Below are 15292 nucleotides of genomic sequence, written 5' to 3' on the forward strand. Positions count from 1 at the left end.
ATTTAAATAATTGTTTTTTAGAAATTATTGCGCACCAATTATGTGCGATTTTTTTAAAACCAGAACTGAAAATGCTCCTTGCTGATTTGCATCTTGACAAAATCATTTTTATGAGCTCGAATGATGAAAATGAACAACAATTACAACTGGTATTACTTGTGTTTAGTTTATGTTTTTGTAATATAATATGTTGTATATATTCTGTTTGTGATAGTTTCCTAATGAAATTTAGATCACTATAATTTGCAACTTCATGAATTAAATTGAGGTAGCAATCTCATGTATTTATATTAAATTAAATTATTATGAATATTTGATGACAGAATATAATGATGCAATTCTAGAAAACATTTGATGTGCTTCAGAGCATTAATTCATTACCGTAGCTACTTTAATTACATATCCTACACTGAAACATTAACGATCTCAACGCTATCCCTTATATTTACAATTTCATTACTTCAAATATTAGCTTTAAAAAGTTTTGTTTCTGCATCAGGTGTTTTGTGGCTCACACATTATTCAATCATGTAATCGGAAATCATTCACAAATAGTAATCATGAGGGTACACTTCTTGACAAGTTTCCATCTACAAAACGGATAGCATTTCTTTCTCTGTTTTTTTTTTTTTTGGGATAATTTATCTTAGTTTGATTGAGTTTTTCTTCTCATGGGGTTGTTGCAGGTACAGTCCAACATGGTCTGTTAGTTCTAACTGATAAAGGAAACGAAGAGTGCTTCTTCTTCTTCTCAAAGTGTAGTGCTCTAATTAAGATCCTTCATATATTCATTCCTACTCTGAAGAGGTTTAAACTGAACCAGAGCCTTTGATTTCTTCTTTCTCTGGTAATCTGTTTGTTCAGTTATTCTGCTATATATTTGCTTTGATTATGATTAACTTATTAGCAAGTCACTTGAAGATCATGGATTGCCATTTCCACTTTTTTTAATCTCTCTTGTGTTGTCTTTGAACTTCCCTTCCGTATGCTTAAAACGCAGCAGCAAGAGGGACAGAGAGGGATTTGTAGACTCGAAGCTGCACTGAGAAGAAAAGCTCATCAAAATCCGATGAAGTCCATCATCTTAGCCTCTCGACAAAAAATTCTCTGATTTGCTGGGACTGTCCTTTGTGTGATTTGTCTGCATTAATTTTTTTACTTTTGAAGATACTTGTTGGGTGCTTGTGTGCTATATGTATATTGAATTCTTTTCTTTTTTCTTTTGGGTTTGGTGTGTCAATGATAGGAGAATGAGTTATGTATAATGTGTTGCAAATATTCATTACTTAACGAAAATTCTCAAGCTTCATGCTTGGGGAGAGGATGTAGGATTCAATTTTTTGAATCTGAACCTCTATATATCGTGGTGTCATTTTATTTTATTTTATTTTTATAATTCCAAATCACCAAAAAGATTGTATGTTGAAAAGCAAGTAATTAGGTATATCACTTTGTTCAGTGAAGTGGACAAGCTTGTTATGTAGAAAAATATATACTGGAGTGAAGATGGAGCAGTTATGCCTTGGTTCTTAAAAAAAAAAAGTCTTTAATGCCCAAAGCGTGTAATGCGAACCTCTAGGTCAATCAAAAGTTTATTGGGTTCAAAATAGTTGTATGCAGTACACCTTTGGGATATACTCCTCATTAATATAACAATAATTAATTTAAAAAAATTAAAAAAATTAGCTAAATTAATTATTATTAGTATTAATTTTTTTTCAAACTATTATCTTTAATCATATATATTGGGTTGATTGTAATTATCCTTTGGTGATAATTTCTTATAATCAATAGAAATATTTTTTAAAAAAATAAAAGATAAAATAAATCAGGATCTTATAATTGTTAATTAATTATTATATTAAGTTATCGGATCCAGTAATATAAAGCAAAACTCCCACAAACAAACACAAATATACAAACAATACAGCACATCAAAGCTTGTGATAATGTTGTTGCATATATTCCAGGATGAAACGCTCATATGACAAAAATTGAGGGGCTTATTAGTAATCTCACCAATAGAGTGAGATCATTTGTTATGCAATCGAGACGCTAATCTTTTTCTCAGGGTATGTTTGGATTGGCGTTGGGCAAAACTGACTTTTAGCTCAACTGACTTTTGTAACTGAAGTTAGAGTAAAAGTCAGTTAGAGTATGTTTGAATAGGTGCTTTTGAAAAGTTAGTTAAAAAAGTTGAAAGTTGTTTGAATGATGAATAAAAAAATTAGTTTAATTGTAAAATGACTAAAAAGGACATGAACTTTATTAAATAGTAGTTTTTGAAATTTTATGTTTTTAATGTGATAATAGGTTAAAAAACCATATAAAATTATTATGATAAAATATAAATAGTTTAATTGTGAAATTATGAAATAAAAATATTTGTGCCGGAGAAAAATTAAAAAATACATTGCAAATAATTAATTAAATATACATAATGGACAAACATGAATATAAATTAAAATTCATTTAGTCTGTAATTAAAGTAAACGAAATAACATAACTAATTAGATAGTAAACTTTGCACAATTTGGTCTCTAATTGAGTCACGAACACGATTCATTTGTGCAGCAGATGTTAAACTTGATGAGGATGCCTCACCAGTTGCATGATTATTGTCTTCATCTATTAGACTTCCATGTTCAGCTTCTATAAAATGATCATCAGTTGGAGAATTTTGCCTGATAAAATTATGGACAGCCATTGTTACACAAATTATGGAGACCTGTGTTTGAAACTTGAATCTGGGCATATTTCTTAAGATTGCAAACCTATTCTTCCACACTCCAAAAGTTCTTTCAATAGTGGATCTCAAACTTGAATGATAATAATTGAAGGCCTCATTCATATTTGTAAATCTTGGGTGACGATTAAAGTCTGGAAGGTGATAACGCTCACGTCTGTACGGGCCAAGGTATCCCACTTGTGATGGATAACCAGCATCAACTAAATAATATTTTCCTAAAAAATCATGACTCAATTATATTGAGGTGAAAATAATACAAATGAAGCTGAATTTAAAAATAATTAATTTGGAAATCAAAGAAATATACCTTCAGGTGGATGAGGAAAATTCAGGGATGGAGTTGAGATAGCAGAATGAAAGACACGAGCATCATGTGCACTACCTTCCCAGCCCGCCAACATGAACGTGAAACACATATTCCAATCACATACGGCTATGACATTTTGACTAGGAAATCCCTTCCTATTGATATATTTGTCTTGCCTAGCTTGACAAACCTTACATTTTATGTGGGTACCATCAATTGCTCCAATTGCATCTCTAAAAAATGGGAAGTATCGTGGATCATTTGTTATTTTTGGGTGACAATAGGAAAATGTAGGATCAGTTGGCCTGATATTTTCTCAAGATAAATTGAGGCAAGCAGCTAACACTCGATGAACATGCCAACTGACAGTTTCTCCTGAACGCTGAAACCTTTCCTGAATCATCCTATTACATTGGCCATGGGCAATTATATTCAAGAACATGGCAATAGATTCATGGACACCTATGTACTTAGTATTTTGTAACCCATGTTCAACCAATTTAGAACATAATCGATGGAATGTCTCTGTTTCCATTCGAAACATATCCTTAGATCGTCCTTCATGCCCGTCTAAAAGTTCTTGAACCCACAAATAAGCAGTTTGTTCACTAGTTCTACATGGTTGTTTGCACAGAAAAGGTGTCACATACTAACCCATTAACACACTTAGTTCTGATAATTGTGTTGTGTATTCATGTAAAGCGGGAAGTAATTGAGACCATTCATCTCCCCCATCATACTCCTAACCCTCGCCCCAACCCTCTGTTGAATCAGACACAATAGATGTGTGTTACTTGTGAATAGATAAATACTAAATATAAGTAAAATTTTCACAAAAAAGAAAAGAAAAGATAATACACAAATTGTCATTGAACTTTAACATAATAATTAAACATAGTCATGAAACACACGTTAAACTTGGTCATTAAACATAGTCACAAAACACAAAACATTAAACCTAGTAATTAGATACATCGTCATAACACATAACACATAATAGTACATTAAGGTAGAAAAACAGAAGTCATAACAAGTCTGCTGGCACAACTCAAGGATTCTTGGGTGCAGCATATGGCGGTGGATTTGCAGCATTGTGCTTCAACCAAGCCACTAATACCTCCTAATTTTCTCTTAGACTAGCATATATGTCCCTGAAAGTCTTGTTTGCCAGCAGATTACAACACATGACACAAAGATGAGTGTCACTGACAATTTCCTTCATACTCAGCAGATCAGTGGTCAGCTCGGTAGTGTTGTCACTGTTGGCCAATTTGTTTACTGCCGCTGCTGTACTAATTGAAGCCTTCTCAATTGAGCTTACTGAATCTGCTATTCTTTTTGTCGCTGACATTTTTTGTTTCTTATACTTATCCAACCCTCCACCTCTCTTCCTCTTCCCTTGGCTCCCTGAACCAATAGGTACACTGGGTGTAGTGTTTGATGTGTTTGCAGTTAAATTGATGCCGTCCAAATCATCCGAAACTCCTGCAGGGCGTTCAGTGTCAACACCTAAAAGGCCATCTTCACTGTCCCCTGAATCTTCTTCCCAATCCATTGTTGGTCGGTAATCATTTGACTGATCAGTCCTCTGTGGCTCAGGCTGTGGCTCAGGCTGGGTTGAAGAAGGTGACCACATATCTTGTCCTGATGCCATAGTGCCCCTGAATAGAGTTTCTAATTCAGTCCGGAATTTTAACCCATGCTGCTTAAACTTTTCGTATGCTGGATTTTCCTGCAAAGCCAAAAGTAAACAAAGGTTAAATTATTTTCAGAAGTCACTAACTGCTTAAAAATTAACAGAAGTTAGTTCATACCCGCTTCTTTCTCTCCCACCACTCATCAAATGCAACCACTGTGTTCCTTTCAGGGTCCCACCCTATGCTGGTCTCCTTACCAATTAGCTGCTCAAATAGCTTCCACTCTTTCCTCAAGTTATCCAATCTATTTTTTAGCTGTTTCTTCTCATATCCTCTCCCTGTCTTTTCATTGAATGTTGTGTGAATGTTGTCCTAGCCTGGCTTTGTAAACGAGGATCCTTGACGATGTTTGTTATAAATTTGGTCCATACATATTTTGAGAAAAACACCAGTAGTGCTTACATCCCAATACACTTTGCCTTTATCGTTACTCATTGTTCTTGATGAAATTACATATGTATCAAATTCACAATAAATTTAGAATCAAGCAGTAACACACACGAATAAACCCACAATTAACAGTGTCTGCTTAAACTTTTTATTTAAAAACAATCAATCAATACATTTTTAAACTAATAATGTTCATATGTGTTATCCACTTTATATGCCATAGGACAACCCAACCACATCCCTCTTCACTAAGAGCACAAAATTCTAAATGAATTCCCTGAATAATAACTCCCACGTATTCTTAGAAAGATTAATATTCCTAGAAGCATTTCGAATGAGGCAGATTTATCAGATACTACCAGCAAATTTATCAGATACTACCAAGACATAAAAATTAGCAAATTTATCAAATACTACCAGGAGACAAAAATCAGCAAATTATCAGATACTATCAGGACACAAAAATCAGCAAATTTATTAGATAATACCAGAGAATTAAAACCACAAACCAGGAGCAGATGAGTTCGAAGAATAATGAAGCAAAACGGTTGATGTCAACAGATATATACATATATATGCATCACACATAAGCGACCTTACTTGCGACTTGAAGCTGCGAGTTTGAAATAGGCCCACGCAGAAGAGATCACGGAGGGAGAAGCGCCGACACACAGTAAATCAAGTGAAGTAGAACAAAGCTGACGACTTGCTTCTCGGCAGCCACGGTCAATCGAGTGGAGAGGAAATCAAATGAAGCAGAGATGGCCGGATGTACGGGAAGCATAGCTACACATCGATGAAGGACGGTGAAGCTCAACAGATCCAGTGAAGCAAACGCACTGAGGATGTAACAAATAGAAGGGGCGAGCTCGGTCGAACAACTGGAGGACCACACTGATATGTAACAAATACTCCGGCTGATCTTTGGCACATCCAACTGTGAACAAAGTGGCGAGCTCGGTTGAACAACAGGAGGACCACCTAAAATGGAAGAACAAAATGGGAGAGCGTAAGGGAGAAGAGCAGAGCACAATGCTCCACGGTGTGGGAGAAAATGGAGAGAGTGAAGGAAGGAGAAGCATCGGCGACAATCATGGATGGAGATGCGTCGGAGAGAAGGAGGGAGGGAGAGCAGCCGGTGACGGTGGAGAACCTCTACGGAGGGAGTGACTGAAGCAAATGAATTCGGGGAGAGGGAAAATGTAGGGAGGGTTAAAACTAGTAGGTGATATTTTTATGATCTAAGCTACGTTTGGATTGCCGTTTCAAATGCTGAAAGAGCCTAGGAAATTGTAAAACCAACGTTTGCAACTGAAGTGAAGAAAAATGGTTGTTTGGCTGGAATATCTTATCCAACCGACTTCTATGGCAAACGGTGAACGTTGGCAACGCTGAGGAGAGCTACTTCTGGAGCATCGGAAACTGAAGTCTACTGTTATGGGGCATTTATTATATCATAAAAATATCACCTACCAGTTTTAACCCTCCCTACATTTTCCCTCCTCCCGAATCCATTCGCTTCAGTCACTCCCTCTGTAGAGCTCCTGCCCAATTTGTGTATTATCTTTTTTTTCTTTTTTCTTTTGGTGAAAATTTTACTTACATTTAGTATTTATCTATTCACAGGTAACACATATCTATTATGTCCATTATGTATATTTAATTAATTATTTGCAACGTATTTTTTAATTTTTCTCCGGCACAAATATTTTTATTTCATAATTTCACAATTAAACTATTTATATTTTATCATAATAATTTTATATGTTTTTTTTAACCTATTATCACATTAAAAACATAAAATTTCAAAAACTACTATTTAATAAAGTTTATGCCCTTTTTAGTCATTTTACAACTAAACTAACTTTTTTATTCATCATCCAAACAACTTTCAACTTTTTTAACTGACTTTTCAAAAGCACCTATCCAAACATACTCTAACTAACTTTTACTCTAACTTCAGTTACAAAAGTCAGTTGAGCTAGAAGTCAGTTTTGCCTAACGCCAATCCAAACATACCCCTAATAATTGCCCCATAACGGTAGACTTCAGTTTCAGATGCTCCAGAAGTAGCTCTCCTCAGCGTTGCCAACGTTCACCGTTTGCCATAGAAGTCGGTTGGATAAGATATTCTAGCCAAACAACCATTTTTCTTCATTTCAATTGCAAACGCTGGTTTCACAATTTCCTAGGCTCTTTCAGCGTTTGAAACGGCAATCCAAACGTAGCCTCAAAAGGCAACGTGGCTCTCACAGAGATCAATTATTGCCTACTCTTACCCTACATAAGTATCAGCATCAAAATATCTCTTCAATTGTGCTACAATTGATTCCCCCATCAATTTAACTTTAATTAACTCTTTGTCACATTCCTTTGAAAAAATATCACTAAAAAGACAAATTTAAATACAATCTCGCTCTTTTGCATAACTTTTATTTTTTAAAATAACGTTTTATTATATTATTTTGGAAGGTTTTAAGTCATGACCAGAGTGATAAAGTTGGGGGAAGATTTAAGGAGAAATTACCAATAAAGACTGCTGAATATATAAAATTGTGATTTGGGATCCTAAATTTGAAAAATAGCAAATAAGGACCCGATTCCACTTTTGCAAATATGAAATGTGGGTGAATGTCTGAAATGCCCCTCAGTCAAATTGTGATTTAATCTACTGAAGTTTTCATTTGATAAAGTGAACTTGTCATTTCTTATAGTCAACTTATTATTTGGTATACCCTCAATCAAGTTGTGATTTGATCTACTGAAGTTGTCATTAGTTAAAGTAAACTTGTCATTTCTCATAATTAATTTGTTATTTGGCTGAGAAGTATTTCAGACATTTTACCCACATTTCATATTTGCAAAAGTAGAATCAGGTCTTTATTTGCTATTTTTCAAATTTAGGATCCTAAATCATAATTTTATATATTTGGGAGTCTTTATTTGTAATTTTTCCAAGATTTAATGGTATTATTTTTTAAAAAAAATTACAACTTTTCCACACCACTTTTCCAGACGTTTCTGACCCTTATACAGCATTATTTAACAGGCGGCATTATGTTTATCTCGCTGCATCATTTCATGGGCCTAGTTTTGTGTTTGTTATGGTCCGGTCCACCCCACCATTCGTTCAACCTATCATTCAAGGATTAGTTTTGCACCAAATTTAAGTTATTTTATTTCAAATTTTTAACAATTTTTTGCTTTCATAAATATAAAATCTTGAATAAAAATATGCTTCTAAGTGTTGTTATCGTGTAAAAGAATGAACTTCCAATTTAAAAAAAAATCATAAATAGAAAAATTTTAAATTTAGACTATCTAAATTTAATTTGCAGTTAGGCAGCACAACAATAATTTTATTCTATTTCTGGGTCTTTCAAGAGCAGAAATTATTACATATGCAATGTTCATCCATACAATAATCTCTTCGGGGGAAAAAAATATTTAAAGGATATAAAAATGAAAATATTTAATGAAAAATATATCAGCAATATAAAGCCAGCTTGACTGATGGCACACAAGGATAGGATGGACTATGGACAGAAGTATGATATTGTTCAATTCCTCATTATGCAATAAAGAAATTTATGTTCGGTCCAAAAAAGAAATTTCGGTAAACATTCATTACTTATAAAACTCTCAAGCTTCATGACTGGGGAGAGGATGTAGGATTTAATTTTTGAATCTGAACCTCTATATATCATGGTGTTATCTTAATTATTTTATTTTATTTTCCTAAGCTTCAAATCATCAAAAGAATCATATGTTGTAAAGTAATTAGGTTTATCACTTCTTTTCTTCAATCAACCCAAAAAGATGGCTCGCATAATAAATATGAATTCCTTTGTAATAAAAATTTCAATTTCTCTCTTTCTTTTCCTTCCTTGCTTCTAAGTATTCTGTGCTACTACCTTCGGTCCTTGCCGTAGTGTGATATTCAATTTGGTTTTAAATATAAGATTTCAATCTATTTTGTCTCTTATATTTATTTATTTTTTTCTTAAAGTAGTTCTTGTAGTAGTTACATATGTTAAAGGTTTCATCAAATAGTACTTCTAGCTAATGCATATGATTAGTAAGAGTATTTTAAGAAAGACAGCACCTATTTATTATAAATAACTTAACTAATTTTCTTAATTTACTTAAATTAGTCAACTAACTTTTATATTAAGGAACGGAATTAGTATTTAGTATATGCTTATTTTATTGTGGTTCAAGTATTATAGAACATTTAGTGATAGGTAAATTGTTAATATACTAGAATAAAATTACAGTTTTGCGCCAATTTCTGCTTAAAATTAAAATAGTAAAGAAGCTTCCTTTTATGAACAATGCATTTAACAACTAGCTTTTCTAATTTTTCTACGGTGAAAATGTCATTTCCCTTGCAAAAAATAGAAGGAAAAAAAACTAACCAACAATACATACACACATACAGAGGGGAATAGATAAATAGGATGAAAGGTTCTTGACTACCTATTCTAAAACCTTAGTAACGGCAAAACATACAACATTGGACTATTATTGCTCTTGACACTTTTGAAGCATTACCAAATTACCTGCAGATGACCCTTTTTCTCCCATGATCAATGCAGTTATTTTTAAATGTTACCTCCTCTGCACTGTTAGTTAACGAATCTAATGACCGAGCTATAAAATAACTGCATGTTCACTGCAAAATCATAGTGTACTGAGAGATGTTCCATTGATCGACTTTCATGTGTGCACTTGTTGCATATGTTCTTGTATCCACCTGCATAGCCAGAGAGTGGGAACAAAAGAAAAGCTCCAATGGACATTAAAATATGAATACACGGGCTTTCTTTTTTGAACTGATAGCTATTGCTTTTCAAGCTTGAAAAGAGATAGGCTTTAGCCTTGTTCACTTAGATTCTTGTATCCACCTGTATGTGATGATCCTTAAAACACTTTTCAGTTTGATGTAAATTCATGATGCTTTCAATTTGATGTAAATTCTAATTGATAAAAACGGCAAGGTGCATCGTTATTCCAATCAAGAAGGTTTAATTTTACCTTCTTGACTTTGAGATCCTTCAGACTAGAAGGGTGTTTGGCATTTTTAAAACCGTGGTTTCAGAAGCACTTTTCCGCAAAATGAAGTAACCTCCTTCATATATTTACTTCGTAATCCGTAAAAACACTTCTCAAACCTTGGTTTGGTTTCTATCCAAACACCTCCTAGATTATGGCCTATCTCATGGGAAAGACGGAAGTATTTGAATTGATTATATTAATTGGTTGAGATGGGCAAAGATTTTTTTAGTCTGTTGACCCATTTTTGTTGAATTTCCCTGGGCTGTTTGTTTAATTTTGACTGAATGTTACTAACAAGTGTTGGTCCAAGTGTAAGAGACTTGGGCTCCTTAAACATTATTTTTTGGGTTCAATCCTTGGGACGGTATGTATGGAAAAAAACACTGTTGGGAGGGGTCCCCGCTACGGCGCACCTGACAGCACCCCGAGAGATTAGTCTCTTACTATTCGGGTGGGAGGATACTTTAGGCAACAAAAAAAAATGGACTGAATGTTTTTGAGGAATTTATTGTTTGCTAAGTGTTCATTTTGATTTGTTTTTTGTGGGCTTTAGACATAGAAGAAACAGGCGATAGGAAAAGGGATTAAAAAAAAAAAAGGGAAAATTTCACTGAAAGACCGCTGAAGGCAATTAATTTCCAATAGCCCCCAAAACAATCTGACAAGTCACTGCAGGACCATGGGGGTGAATTGATATTAATTTCAAAACTAAAAAGACAGTGTTGCCCCTCAAACTATTACTCTGAAATTTGAAGTCTTCTCTCTCTCTCTCTCTCAACTCCCGATATCTGAAGCCCCTCTCGCTCACTCTCTAAAAATTCTAGTTCATGCAGTGAAGGAGATCGTTCACCTCACTGTCGCTACTGTTGTGGTGAGGAAAGATTTTGCCATCGTCATTGCTCTGCTGCGGAGAGCCTTCGTTGTCGCCCTTGCTCTAGCAACGAGAGCCTCCATCACCGCTCCTGCAAGTGTTGGACGAGAGCCTTTTGTGTAGATATGAAGCTGGTTAAACTAGAAAAGCTTGCAGGAACGCGAACTCTACATGAATTTATTGCTGAATACAGTTTGTTTTTATTTTAATAAACAGCTATTTTTGTGTACATATGAACCTCAATATGTATTTTTGGAATGGTTCACGAAGTGGTTATGACAATCCGTGAGTTGAAATCTATTTTGTATGGCTATGAATAGATGGAGAATTTCATGATGGTACTTAGAGGTAAACTGCCCTAAGTACTGAACTGAAACTAGCTAGCAACTATATAAATGTGTGAACAAATTAATCGACTTGCAAATGGACGTATTTTTATTGTTAATGCATGTATTCTTATTGCAAATTTCCTAATTCCACTTGTAAACAGTCACTTCCAGATTTGTGAATTGACGTGTTCAACTTTTTAAATGAAATAAATCTACTTGCAAAAGGACGTATTTCTATTGTTAACGAGTGTATCCGTGTTGCAAATTTCCTAATTTCACTTGTGAACCCTCACTCCTAGGCTTGTGATAAACTTTTTCAATTGAACCAGCTCACTTGCAAATGGATGTGTTATTCTTATTAATATACAAATCCTATTTGCAAATTTTCTAATTTTAGTTGTAAATGATCCCTCCCAGTCTTGTGAATAATTATATTCAACTTATTGAATTCAACTAGCTCACTTGTAAATGGACAAATTCTTGCTGTTAATATACTTATCCTTCTTGCAAATTGCCTAGGAAGCACTAGTCACAATATCCCTTGTGTGATAGTCATTTTCTATTACTCATGAGTTCATTCATTATTTTGAGTTTGCATTGATGCGCTTGTGTTAATCTATTGACAGTACTTATTGTTGTGTCACAAGAATAATACACTTCACTAAAGTCTGAGTTGTGGTGACTCATTACTCCAAAAGAAATACACAATCAGTTGCTATTGCAAACTACTTCAACGGATAAAGACAATAAAAAACAAAACAATGACATAATGTGTTAAAATTTGTGTATGGAGAATTTGCACGATTTTTGTTTTAGGGAATATACTATGAGTAGGTTACATGTCAATTAATTACAATTTATTGTCTTTCCCCACTAACTTACAAGTATGTGATGTACTATTGACAACTCGAATTAGAAAATTTACAATAAGAATATGTTGATTAACACTTTGATGTCATAGGTATTTGGTTGTCATATTGGCAATTAGAATTAGGAAATTTGCAATAAAGATACATTGATTCACAAGAGAAACTTGTCCATTTACAAATGGACTAATATAACTAAAAAAGTCATACATGATTATTCACAAGTCTGAGGAGCACTAATCACAAGTAGAATTAGGTAATTTGCAATATGAATATGCATATTAACAACAATAACCCGTCTATTTGCAAGTGATCTAGTTGAATTCTAGAAGTTGGACATGATAATTCATGTTTGGGAGGGACTATTTGCAACTAGAGTCAAACAATTTGCAAGAAGGATAAATATATTAACAATAAGAATTTGTCTATTTATAAGTGAGCTAGTTGAATTTAAGACGCAAGTCTGGGAGGGATCATTTGTAACTGATATTAGAAAATTTACAAATAGGATGTGTATATTAATAAGAATAACACATCCATTTGCAAGTGAGCTGGTTCAATTGAAAAAGTTTATCACAAGCCTAGGAGTGAGGGTTCACAAGTGAAATTAGGAAATTTGCAACACGGATACACTCGTTAACAATAGAAATACGTCCTTTTGCAAGTAGATTTATTTCATTTAAAAAGTTGAACACGTCAATTCACAAATCTGGAAGTGACTGTTTACAAGTGGAATTAGGAAATTTGCAATAAGAATACATGCATTAACAATAAAAATATGTCCATTTGCAAGTCGATTAATTTGTTCACACATTTATATAGTTGCTAGCTAGTTTCAGTTCAGTACTTAGGGCAGTTTACCTCTAAGTACCATCATGAAATTCTCCATCTATTCATAGCCATACAAAATAGATTTCAACTCACAGATTGCCATAACCACTTCGTGAACCATTCCAAAAATACATATAGAGGTTCATATGTACACAAAAATAGCTGTTTATTAAAATAAAAACAAACTGTATTCAGCAATAAATTCATGTAGAGTTCGCGTTCCTGCAAGCTTTTCTAGTTTAACCAGCTTCATATCTACACAAAAGGCTCTCGTCCAACACTTGCAGGAGCGGTGATGGAGGCTCTCGTTGCTAGAGCAAGGGCGACAACGAAGGCTCTCCGCAGCAGAGCAATGACGATGGCAAAATCTTTCCTCACCACAACAGTAGCGACAGTGAGGTGAACGATCTCCTTCACTGCATGAACTAGAATTTTTAGAGAGTGAGCGAGAGGGGCTTCAGATATCGGGAGTTGAGAGAGAGAGAGAGAAGACTTCAAATTTCAGAGTAATAGTTTGAGGGGCAACACTGTCTTTTTAGTTTTGAAATTAATATCAATTCACCCCCATGGTCCTGCAGTGACTTGTCAGATTGTTTTGGGGGCTATTGGAAATTAATTGCCTTCAGCGGTCCTTCAGTGAAATTTTCCCAAAAAAAAAAACCAAAGTAGTTGGTTTGTTATGAGTTTTCATTTTATCCAACAGAAATTGTGCTTAATAGAATATGCTAGTTTCCTACAACGTGATGAACAGTTTGAATCCTCACTAAGAGAGAAGTACTCATATTTAGAGCCCGGCAGTATTTTAAATAGGATTACTTTTAGTAAGATGATATATGTAATTAGAAAAATAAATTGTCATGTAGGCTCAAACTACACTTTTTTTGTTGATTTGAAGTAGGGGTCTGTGTTTTGCTGTTTGGTTTTGAAATTCTCTTTTTTTTCTTCCGGGAGATAATATTGCGAGATAAAGAAATTTAGAAGCCAAAGCATGACGTTATCTCCACAATGAATGCAAAAATCCAGGTAATTTTGGTTCAATCCAAACAGCAAAATTAAGGATGACGAATCAATTTACATGTTAAATTGGAAACTACGAAAATGTGTTTGGCTAAATAAGTGTTTGGCTCCACCAATTTCATTTCATCATTACTATCACTAAATTAGTCCCATTTTTTTGAGCAGACAAGCCCAGATACGTTTGCATGCGCAGTTCCAATCCGCAAATGTTAGTACTTAGTATCATGAGGACGTCTCTAATGCCACTTGAGCGGCCGGCCGGCCGCTACTGCTCCCTCGGTGCTCGGCTACCAAAGTACTCCTATGTGAGGGAATGACTGTGGTCTAGATAATTTTATTAAATTTTTAATGTGAATTTATTATTTTACTTTTTATTTATTATCATATAGATTATTATTTTCTTAAAAAGTATATATTCTTCCTGTTCTCAATATAAGATTTAATTAAATAATTTAAGTGGATTAAAAATATTAGTTAAATTAGTTAATTTGATGTATATTTTCTTAAACACCCTAAGTGTCTTTTTTTTTTTTTTGGAATGATAGTTACTGGATACAACTTAAACAATCACTACAACAAGAACGAATAACAAAAAAAATTGATAAATATGTAAAATAGGTTTTATGTATAAAATCAATATTAACTGTTTAATTAGGTCTTAAATCAAAGTAGAAGGAAGATATTAAATAGAAAAAAATGACAAAATTCTAAAATTTTAATATACCAGATTTAAATTTTTTTTTATTCGGATGAAACATAACACAAGTGACCTGGAAAAAAGCATAAGAGAAATAGTCTTTTAGTCCTATTCAATATAGGAATGGGAAAAGTGACTTGGATACTTCCTGGAAAAATAACAATAGGAAATAGTTGCATTCATGTTTAAAAAAAAAAATAATATACAGAGCCTATTAGCAATAAAGACAGAGCTAGAAAAGTGAAGCCGCGTGAAGACTAGTAAACAAAAAGTGAGTCTTCAAGTGGGCGTTTAATTTCAGTTTGGGGAGGGACCATCTTGTCTTACTTTTTGTTTGTTAATGATTCTTTCACACGTAATTTTCTCGCTTATTGCACTAACGAAGACTTGTACACTAAGGAAGTGGCCAAACAATAATAAAATAAAATTAATCAAATCCGCATTTGGAGAAACCATCTTGTTTTATTTTTTTTTTGTAAT

The 15292-nt window shown here is 33.8% G+C and overlaps 1 protein-coding gene across 1 annotated transcript; it reads right to left on the minus strand.

Moving 5' to 3' along the window:
• Positions 1-4176: 4176 nt before the first annotated feature.
• Positions 4177-5188, minus strand: LOC114715194 (uncharacterized). Its single transcript, XM_028899990.1, has 3 exons — positions 5125-5188; positions 4871-5031; positions 4177-4788 (listed from the first exon to the last, which is right to left on the minus strand). The coding sequence occupies exons 1-3, from the start codon at positions 5186-5188 to the stop codon at positions 4177-4179; spliced, it is 837 nt and encodes a 278-aa protein (XP_028755823.1).
• Between the last annotated feature and the right edge of the window lie 10104 nt (positions 5189-15292).

Source organism: Neltuma alba, unplaced genomic scaffold, assembly GCF_004799145.2.
Source record: "Neltuma alba isolate B1F8T4 unplaced genomic scaffold, ASM479914v2 tig00011578_pilon, whole genome shotgun sequence".
Classification (NCBI taxonomy): Eukaryota; Viridiplantae; Streptophyta; class Magnoliopsida; order Fabales; family Fabaceae; genus Neltuma; species Neltuma alba.

Bases quoted from the DNA above. Each gene is read 5' to 3' on its own strand.
- LOC114715194 (XM_028899990.1), bottom strand. From the start codon at position 5,188: ATGAGTAACGATAAAGGCAAAGTGTATTGGGATGTAAGCACTACTGGT. The intron at 5,032-5,124 runs GTATGGACCAAA...ATGAAAAGACAG, and splicing joins TGGTGTTTTTCTCAAAATAT to GGAGAGGATATGAGAAGAAA. The intron at 4,789-4,870 runs GTATGAACTAAC...TTGGCTTTGCAG, and splicing joins GGTGGGAGAGAAAGAAGCGG to GAAAATCCAGCATACGAAAA.